The sequence below is a fragment of the Microtus ochrogaster genome, chromosome 6, assembly GCF_000317375.1.
Source record: "Microtus ochrogaster isolate Prairie Vole_2 chromosome 6, MicOch1.0, whole genome shotgun sequence".
Lineage (NCBI taxonomy): Eukaryota > Metazoa > Chordata > Mammalia > Rodentia > Cricetidae > Microtus > Microtus ochrogaster.
In genome coordinates, this window is record NC_022013.1 from 65,279,174 (window position 1) to 65,289,253 (window position 10,080).

General features: G+C 44.6%; 1 protein-coding gene across 4 annotated transcripts in view; it reads left to right on the forward strand.

The window, feature by feature from the left end:
* The first annotated feature begins 19 nt into the window (after positions 1 to 19).
* The window catches only part of Nisch (nischarin), a 35,955-nt gene continuing 25,894 nt past the window's right edge, over positions 20 to 10,080 (forward strand). For 3 of the 4 annotated variants that reach the window (XM_013346916.2, XM_013346917.2, XM_005348726.2), the window contains exons 1-3: positions 20 to 156; positions 2,118 to 2,201; positions 3,198 to 3,380. In XM_013346916.2, the coding sequence (XP_013202370.1) occupies positions 64 to 156; positions 2,118 to 2,201; positions 3,198 to 3,380 (360 nt within the window). In that variant the 5' untranslated portion in view covers positions 20 to 63. The remainder of the gene's footprint in view (positions 157 to 2,117; positions 2,202 to 3,197; positions 3,381 to 10,080) is intronic. The other variant, XM_026780023.1, reaches the window with a different exon arrangement.

Consider the following 10,080-nt stretch of genomic DNA (forward strand, 5'->3'; position numbering starts at 1 on the left):
GCTGACCCCGCCCCCTACTGCTGCCAGTCTGCGCCGGGCGTCGGCAGCGGCGGAGCCCGCAACATGGCGGCGGCGCTCAGCTTCGGGCCCGAGCGGGAGGCCGAACCGGCCAAGGAGGCGCGCGTCGTGGGTTCCGAGCTCGTGGACACGTACACGGTGTGCTGGGGGACGCGGGCACCCAAAGCGTGCATAGCGCCTGGAACCCGGAGTCCAAGTCGGGGGCTCGAGGAGGGGGTCAGGGTCGCACGTCCGTGAGAGGGGGGAAGGGTCTGCGGTAGCGACGAGGGAGCCCTAGAAATGGGGTGTTGAGGGGAAGGGGCTGGGTCGCAGAGGTCCCGGAGGAGGTTCTAGGGTGGGGCGCGTGGAGGGAGTTGAGTGGGGGGGAGCCCTGCTGGAGGAATCCGAGGGTAAAGGAAGGCCTGGGGAGGAAGGGGTGTGCAGATGAGATGGAGTCCTTCTAGATCCTCCAGGCAAGGAGGGATGCCAGCCTAAGAGATCTTGATTAGGGAGTCTGGGAGGAAGGGGACTCTAGAGGGGGTGGTCTCATAGATGGAACCGGAGGAAAGGGCCAGGGATCTTCAGGCGGTGAAGGAGAGGGGGCGGATCTTGATCTGCACCCCCACCCCCACCCAAGCCTGTCGCAGTCCAGATCAGCCCTGCGATGTGAGGAAGGGGTATAGGAAAATAGGCCCTGGGAGTCTGGGGAGGAGAATTGGACCCTAGTGGTTGGGAAAGAAGTTACCTCAGGGCTGAAGTACAGGACCTACAAACCGTAGGGGACTTCATGGCTTAGGGAAGAGAGACAGTGAGCGTCTTTTACATATCTTTGCAGGCTACAAGGGAGGCCCGACAAAAAAGGAAAGTAGTTTTGGTGATGGTGTTAGAAGCCCTCTTGGTCTGGATAGGTTTGGATGCCAGGCTGCCAGATGAAAACTTGTTCTGTGGTGGGGGCTCATAAAGCATCTCCCCGTCTCCTTGTCCTTTGTTCCCAGGAGGGTGGACAGTGGTAAGGGCCTTGGCCCTGCCTTTGCCTCACCCTATTGGCTCCCATGCTAATACCGCATCCTGAGAGCTCCTCTAGCTCTTCTTTCCCCAGCAAGGAAGGGGGACTGTGGAATGCTGGCTGGTGGCTCCTTCTGGAGCAACAGGCTGGTGTTGGAGAAATGGCTGCCTCTGGGGGTCAGAGGAATCAGCCGAGTTGACTGATCCCTTTCGCCCGTTCCCTGCTACACAGGCAGAGGTGGGAAGCTAGGACCATGGAGCGGGCTCCTCTAGTTAAGGGATGAGGTCACTCAGCTATGACTAGCTGCAATCAGTAGAGGTTCATTCCCCCCAAAAGCTCTTCCTTTTCGGGGCTTTGTCCTTCCTCTAAGTGACAGGGAGCAGGGTGGTGATCATCATTTGTCCCTGGGTGTGCTGCGTTGGATGTTAGTAACATACCTGTCTTTTGTGTGGCGTTAGGGCCTGCACAGTCATTTCATACTTAATGCTTTACTCGATCCTTAAGCCTACCAGGTTTTAATATGGAGGAATTGAGGCCCAGAGAGAATTTAGGCTCCCAGTCACTTACATAAGCTGCACATAAGCCACACCCAGGAAATGGGATAGCCAGATTTTTGAACCCAGGTTTTCTTAACCACCAAAACCATATTGTCTTCTGATTGGACCACTGCTGCCCCTGGGAGCGTGGTGGTGCCTCCAGCTCCTGGTTCAGCAGCCGAATTCAAAAACACAGCCAGAGGGAAATGTTGGCCGAAGACCTGCTTCTAGGACGGAGTCAGGGTACCTGGAAAGGTGCATAGCAGAGACACCGGTCCTGCCAAACCCAGCTCTGCTCTGTGTCCCTTACAAGGGACAGCCTGCCTACCACTCAGGTTGAGGCAGGATGTAAAAATCTCAGTCGGTGTTTGAACCAATCCCATTTCCATCCCTTGCTGATAATCGAAGCACAGCTTGACCCCAGACCTCACAGGGCCACCACTGCTCAGTAGGGGTCAGGTGCACATTGGATGTACAAGGAGCCTGACTCTGGGTTTTTGGGGAGTGGGGTCTGAATACTTTGCAGCTATTGTGGGGTCAGGGTTCCCTAGTCACAAGGAATCGTTTTTTCCCTTTAGGTTTATATCATACAGATTACTGATGGCAACCATGAGTGGACAATCAAGCACCGTTATAGTGACTTCCATGACCTCCATGAAAAGGTAATCTTAAGAGCTGGGAACCTGTATCTCGGGGCTTAGGGGCTTGAGGACCAAGTCTCCATTGTGCTACACACTAGTTTTAGGGTAAAACTGCCTCCACATCTGTTGTTTGCTAATCTTTAAGAATTTTATTTATAACTGGTCATAGTGGTGCATGCCTTTAATTCCAGCACTTGAGAGGCAGAGGCAGGAGGATCTCTGAGTTTGAGGACAGCCAGGGCTACACAGAGAAACCCTGTCTTATAAAATAATAAAAAAAATTTAAATATATATAATTTATGTATTTATTTTAGGTGGGAGGGGGTGCACACATGCCACAGCATATGTGTAGAGGTCAGAGGGCAGCCTGTGAGCAGTCATTCTCCTTCCACCACATTGGCCCCAAGGCTTGAACTCAGCTCATCAGATTCAACAGCAGGCGCATTCACCAGATGAGCCCTCTCTCTCATGGGCTTTATAGCAAACTAGTTCTTAATACATCTGACGAAAGAACTGGTTGGGCCTAGCAGTCCAACCCTAGCATGAGACTGTCTAGATTAGTATCTGTCAATTTTGATTTTAAAATTGCTGTATTCCTGAGGAGAGCACAGGCTCGAACTTGTTTCACGAAGTATATTTTTTACTCTTTGATAACGGATTGAGATTATATTTTTCCTTTGCTCTTAGACAGAGCTGCTTTTCTGAGGGCTTTTTTACAATGAGACTGAAATACAACACAGACTCCTTTGGTTTTTGAACTTCAGGGGGCCATAAGCACTACTTTTCCCAATGTCCCCAAAGACCAAAGATGGACTTTCTCACTTGGAATTGTATTGGTATTTCCAGTACCACTTGGATTGGAAGAGGGCACATTCTAGGTGCCCTAGCTGGGAGCACTCACCCTGGCACTGCTGCCAAGAGTGATTGTAGAAGATATGATCCTTGCCAGCCTGGGGCTTACATCCATACAGAGCTACTTAAGTGGTCTGTGGTTGATGTGTTTGTGTTTTCTTGCAGCTTGTTGCAGAGAAGAAAATTGACAGAACTCTCCTTCCACCCAAAAAGATAATTGGAAAGAACTCACGAAGCTTGGTAGAGAAGCGGGAGAAGGACCTGGAGGTGTACCTCCAGACCCTCCTGGCCACCTTCCCTGATGTGGCTCCCAGAGCTCTGGCCCACTTCTTGCATTTCCACTTCTATGTAAGTTCCCTTTGGGTTCTCAACTTTGAGGAGAAACAGACTGGACCCTGGCTCTGAGGTTAGAACGTCGAGGAGCAGAGTCAGGTAGAGCAGGTCATGTTTGTGGGTGGGTTTGTGTAAATCAGACTGACCACTTATTTTCTTCTATTACAAGGCATTTCGTTTTGCAAAAACATTTCTTGATTTTTAAGGAAGATTTCCCTCCTAATGGGTGAGGATGGACAGGAAAGAAGTGAAACCTGGTCTAGATACACTGTTGGAGTTGGGCTGCGGCTCAGCACCAGTGAGGGAATTAGTCATTCTTCTTAGATTTTAAGGTAATTTTATCTTTAGTGTTGTACATTTGTGTGGGGTGTGTACATGTCAGTGTAAGCACCGTGTAAACCAGAGAGGATGTTGGGTCCCTTGGAGCTCGAGTTACAGGAGGTTGTGAGTCACCCAGGGAAGCAAATCTGGGTCCTCTGTACGTGCAGTTTGCTCTTTTAACTGCTGAACCATCCTTCCAGTCTGGAATTAGTCATTTTTAAGTAATGAATTGCCATCATAGGGCCCAGGGTCGATGGCTCCACTGCTGGCTTCATGGAGCAGCTCCACTCTCCCTCTGCACAGATCATGAAATGCTACCGCTGACAGAATAAGTCCTGCTGAGCAGAGGGCTCATCAGTATGTGGCTGCCCAGAACTGTATAGCAAGACTGTGTCTCAAGAACAATAAAAAGTAAAAAGTAATTAAGTTGTCAGACCTTAAGAAGTGTGAAGCCAAAATATCAAAAACCAGGAGCAGTTTACTTCTGAGAATTTATTCTAAGGAAGGCTAAGGCAACCGTAAAAGGATATATGAACAAAGGTAGTTATTGCAAGATTTGGAGCAAGATACGTAAGACAACACAAAGAATGGTGGAAAGAAGTTTCTTAAAAAAATATCAAGTCACACCAGGTATGATGGCACACACCTGCAGTTCAGCACTTTCCAGACTGTAGGTCTTGAAAATTCTCCGTGGTGACAAAGGCCTTTATCCCAGCAGCTAGAAGCAGGCAAATCTCTTGAGTTTGAATTACCAGGGCTACATGATGAAACTCCTGTCCCCAAACAGACAAACAAAACAAAAAAAAAGTGGTCAGCCTTACAACTGGACCTTATATTGCTGGTATAGCTGTGGACCTTCTGCCATAGAAAATGCATGTATGAGAGGAACAAGTCCTTGCTATTCAGGCGCACGCCTTTAATCCCAGCACTTGAGAGGCAGCAGCAGGTGGATCTTTGTGAGTTCAAGGCCAGCCTGGTCTACACAGCAAGCTTCAAGCCAGCCAAGGCTACTTAGTGAGAGTCTGTCTCAACCCCCTCCCCTCACTAAACTCCCCCCCACATACACACCAAAACAACCCAGTATATAGATTAGGGTTCTGGTTTTATAAGAGAAAGGATCACATTGATGTAGTTGTCTGTGAAGAACTATGTGGGATAGTCTCTTTGAGAGGTTTTCTGATAACATATATCTACTTTTTAATTCTTTTTCCCTTAAATGATGAAGATGCCCTTGGCTTATAGGAAGCACCTTCTTTAAAATAAATCTTTCTTCTGAAACCACAGAGTAAGACTCCTGAATCTTTTTTGAAATACTAAATAGAGCCTGGAGATTTGGAGTTTGGTGATGTCACAAGCTTTAAGGGACCAGTTAGAATGTGTCTGTATACCGTCTCCTGTTGTGAATGTCTTTTTACATTTCCTTGCGTAAGAAAAATTCTCATTCCCTATGTGAGTCTGTCAGATAAACTTCACAAAACTTCCATTTTCTGCTGAAGAATGAAACCCGATAAACATCTCTTTGAAAGTATAATTTGTTGCTTAAGACTGTCTTTGGGGAGTTTTTCCTAGCTACTGCAGGTTTGCCCAACTCTGAGCCATGAAAGGCCTAGAATACTCTTTTTAGTTAGACTTACCTGCCATAGTTCTGGGGCAAGCCTAACTCTGTGGTTCTGGTTTGAAGCATGGCCTCAGAACTTTTTGGACATATTTGGCATTATTGACATAAAATATATGCATAGGTTAAATAAATGTGAGAATTTTTAAAGTAATTAACTTGTCTTTAGATTAAGATGGGTTCTCAGCCATGGTGAGGGGCCCTACTTAGCAGCATCCCTGGCCTCTATCCAGTCCGACTAGCACTGCCCTTCCCAGTCTCATCCACTCCAATTCTGTTCTCTAGAGGAGACAATGCCCATCTTCTCATGGTGGGGAGGGGGTAAAATGACCCAGCTGAGACCCTCTGGACTAGGTCTTCCTTTCAGTTTAATTTTGAACCAACACAGTCTTAAGAGCACTGTCAATTTTTTCTGCAGGCAGGAGCTCTCCAGGGAATCTTTGTCTTAGCCAGTATCTACCTAGGGATTGTTGCAGATACATCTGTCCTGCGTGCTGACATTGGATGAAGTGGGGGTACCCAGGGAAGCCTACTTGGTTATGGTTTGGACTACTTATATTTTATTTTGTTGAGTTGAGACAGGCTTTGAATAAATAGACAGAGTTGGCATAAGATTTTCCTGCAGCCTACAGTGACCTTGAACTTGCAGTTATACTCCTGCCTGCTCTTCCTCCTGAGTACTGCAATTACAGCAGATACCCACACACCTGGTTTTGTTGTGGTTGTTGCTGTTCTTTTCTGTTTGTTTGGGGAGAAATACCTTCAGATTGAGATACAACTCACTCACTATAAAGTTCACTGTAAGTATATCATTCAGTAGTTTTCAGCCGATGCACAAGGGTGTGAAGTGAGCACTGCTGCGTTGATTCCAGCATGTCATCACCCACAACCCAGCCCTGTGGTTAGGGCAGTCACTGCCTGTTCCCTCCTTTCCCCAGCCCTCAGCACTCACGGCCTTGCTTTCTGCCTCTTTGAGTTTGTTTGTTCTCAATGTTTTGCATAAGTGGTTCATATAACATGTAGCAATTTCATTTATTTCTCGGATCCATTCATGTAGCATTAATCTTTTATGACTAAAATATTCTTTGGATATACATTCAGAAATCCCTTTCTAATCTGATTTTAAATTCCATGGTTTGAAAATATTAAATGGAAAACTCCAGAAGTAAACAGTCCGTAAGTTTTAGACATACCATTCTGAGTAGTGTGGAGAGCTCTTTCGCAGGATCAGCTTTGTCTGGCGAATCACACAGTACATACATCACTCTGTAGGCCACCATCTCAGTTTGTCAGATCGAGTGTTACAATACTAGGTCCAGGTAAATCTGATTTTATGTGGTAATAAATAGCCCAAAGCACCTGAGTCATGATGTTGGCAATTCAGATATGCCAGAATGTAGCCATGAAGTGTTTCCTGTAAGTGGAAAGGTAAAAGTAGAAGATACGTTGAGAGACCATATTACATAATTTTTATTACAACATTTTTGTTTGCTTGTTTTTCGAGACAGGTTTTCTCTGTCGCTTTGGAGCCTGTCCTAGAACCCAATCTGTAGACCAGGCTGGCCTCGAACTCAACAACATATTATTTTAATAATTTTAGAGTATTAATGTTTGGCCCTGCCTTCTCTTAGATTAGACTTTATCATGAGTATGCATCTGTAGGAAACAGTGGTATGTGAACTATCCGTGGGTTTTAGAGTGTGCCCTCCATGACTAAGGAGGGACTGCCATACCATCTTGTGTTTATCCTTCATCCCTGTATCTGAGACAATGAACACATTGTAAGGGCTCCAATAGACAGCTAAAACCAAGCCCCATGCTGCGCCCTACCTGTGTTCTTTCCTATGTGTGCTTGTACAAATCCATTGTTATTTCTGGTCTGAGTACTTACGTGTTCTAACCATAACCTTTTCAGTTGAAGTATCACAGCAAATCTAGTAGGATTTTGTTCTTCACAATTTCTTGGATAGAAGAATCATTTTTACTGTGATCTTAGCTAATTTATTTTCCTATCAAATAAGAAACTTTTTATCTTTTCTCTTCAAGACTTGTCTTGGGCATATCAGAATCCCTGCATCTCTACTCCCTCATGTTCAGACTGTTCTGTTTCAATACTATAGTAGCCAAGATGGCTGCTAATGACTAGCAGTCTACTAAGTGCTGAGTGTATTCTATAGATGTGCTGAACAGAGGAACAACTCGTGCTCCAGGTGGGACAGAGTGGGCCGGTTGGAGAGTTCATGATACTCAGAATGGTGTGCAATTTAAAATTTAGGAAGCATTTACTTCTGGTATTTTCCATTTAACAACTTTGGACTGTAGTTGATCATGAATCCCACCGAAAGTGAAATTGTATAAAGGGAACTGGGGGAGACTGCTGCAGAAGGTTTTATGTACGTCTGTGGTATACCCAGAATAGGAAGGTGAGTTATATAATAACTTGGCTTTTTAAGGAACCACCAGATTCTTTTCCATTCTTAGTCACAATGCGTATGTTCCATTTCCCCACATCCTAACCCGCCTTTGCACCTGTCTGTTTTATCTAGATGTCATAGTAGGCGTGAAGTAGTTCCATTGTGGTTTTCGCTTACAGTTGCGCCATGATTAATGATGCTGAGCTTTTTTTAAAAATATGCCTATTGGGCATTTATATCTTTGGAGAAATGGATTTAGATCCCTGTCTGTGTAACATTAGGTCTTTCTTTTTTACAATTCGTTGTTGTTGTTGTTGTTTGTTTTGTTTTTTTGAGACAGGGTTTCTCTGTATAGCTTGGAGCATCTCCTGGAACTCGCTTTGTAGACCAGACTGGCCTCGACCTCAGAGAGATCCTCCTGCTTCTGCCTCTCAAGTACTGGGATTAAAGGCATATGCCACCACTGCCGGGCTTATAATTTATTTTTATTTTGTGTGCATTGTTATTTTGCCTGCATGTATGTCTGTGTGCGGGTGTCAGAAACCCTAGAACTGGAGTTACAGACAGGTTAGAGCTGCCGTGTGGGTGCTGGGAATTAAACCAGGTCTTCTGGAAGAGCAGCCAGTCCTAGTAACTGCTGATCATGGTCCCTTTCTTTTTCTTTCTTTTTTTTTTTAAATTTTAACTTCTTTTTGTTGAGTTGTAAGAGTTCTTTATATATTCTGGATCCTAAACCCTTATCAGAACTGTGATATACAAATAACTTATGTTCTACAAAGGTTTTTTATTTTGTTTTTAACTTTTTAGTATATTCCACAAAGGTCATTTTTTTATTTTGTTTTGTTTTGTTTTGTTTTGGTGTTTGGTTTTTCAAAACAGGGTTTCTCTGTAACCCTGGCTGTCCTGAAACTCTCTCTATAGACCAGGCTGGCCTCAAACTCACAGAGATTCCCTGACTCTGCCTCCTGAGTGCTGGGATTAAAGGCATGCACCACCACCATCCGGCTTGTTTTGTTTTTAACCCTTTACTTTTTACTTTCTTTTTTTTCCTTCCTCCCTTCTTTTCTTCCTTTGTCTCTCTTTCGTGTGTGTGCTACAGATCAAACTTCAGGCCTTTTATATCCTAAACATGGACTACCATTGGTTTGTACCCACAGCTTTTCACTTTGTTTGTTGTTGCTGTTGTTTCTTAGGACATGATCTCTGTGTAGTCCCTGCTGGCTTAGAACCTTAGAGAACAAGCTGGCCTCAAACTCACCATCGTCCTGCCTCAGCCTCCTGAGTACTGTGATTATGGGCATGTATCACCACACTTGGCTTCCTTTACTTGGTAATATCCTTTAAAAATATTTATTTATTTTTATTATGTTCATGGTTCCTATATGTCTGTGACCATGTGTGTATAGTGCCTATGGAGGCCAGAAGACGGGTCAGATCCCCTGGCACTGGAGTTATGAACAGTTGTTAGCTATGTCGGTGCTGGGAATTGAACCCTTGTCCTCTGTAAGAGCAGCAAGTTTTCTTGACCACTGAGCCCTTGATAATATTCTTTGAAACATACATATTTTAGATTTTGACAAAGTTTATTTTTTTGTATATTTTGGTCACTTGTATTTTTCATGCCATATCTGAGAACCCATTGACTAATTAGTATCACAAAACACTTATATTTTCTCTTATATGTTTTGTTTTTACATTTAGGACTTTGATCCATTTCAAGTTCATCTTTGTATATGGTAAAAAAATATAAAGTCCAGTTCGATTCTTTCATTATTTGGATTTTAATGACAAGGGAAAAAGCATTTTCCTCCCCAGCCAACCCAGAACTGAGGAATTCCAGGGGTGAGGCAGCCTTTGTTTCCTCCTCCACTGGATAGCTGTGCTCCTCGCTTCTTGGACTCACAGTGATAGACCCTGTCCCAGAATGTTTAGAGAAGTTCCAAACTCAGCAGAATGCAATCCATGGATAATCATAACCAAGATCATCCTGAAGCAGGCCACATCATAGTGGGCTTGGAAATAGACAGAGCCCAGTCTGTCTCCCAGGCCTGCTTGTTTCAACCAGTTTATTCCAATTCAGTTATTTAACTTTTCTGTGCCTTATTCTGTTTTGTGATCTGGAAGGTGGTAGTCTGGGGGTTGTTTAGAGCCTGCCTGAGCTTTTACAGTGAATATCTGAGGCTTAGAAAAGGGGTGGGTCAGGGCTCACCACATGTCACCATGCTGGGCTGCTCTGGTAAGAAAGATAACTGAGTTCCCTTCAAAGGTGAGGTGTATATCATTTCCTTATTTTAAAGCCACTTGACTGTAACCAAAAAACAGTTTTTTAAATTTGAAATGAAATTGTCAACTATCTTAGTGTTGG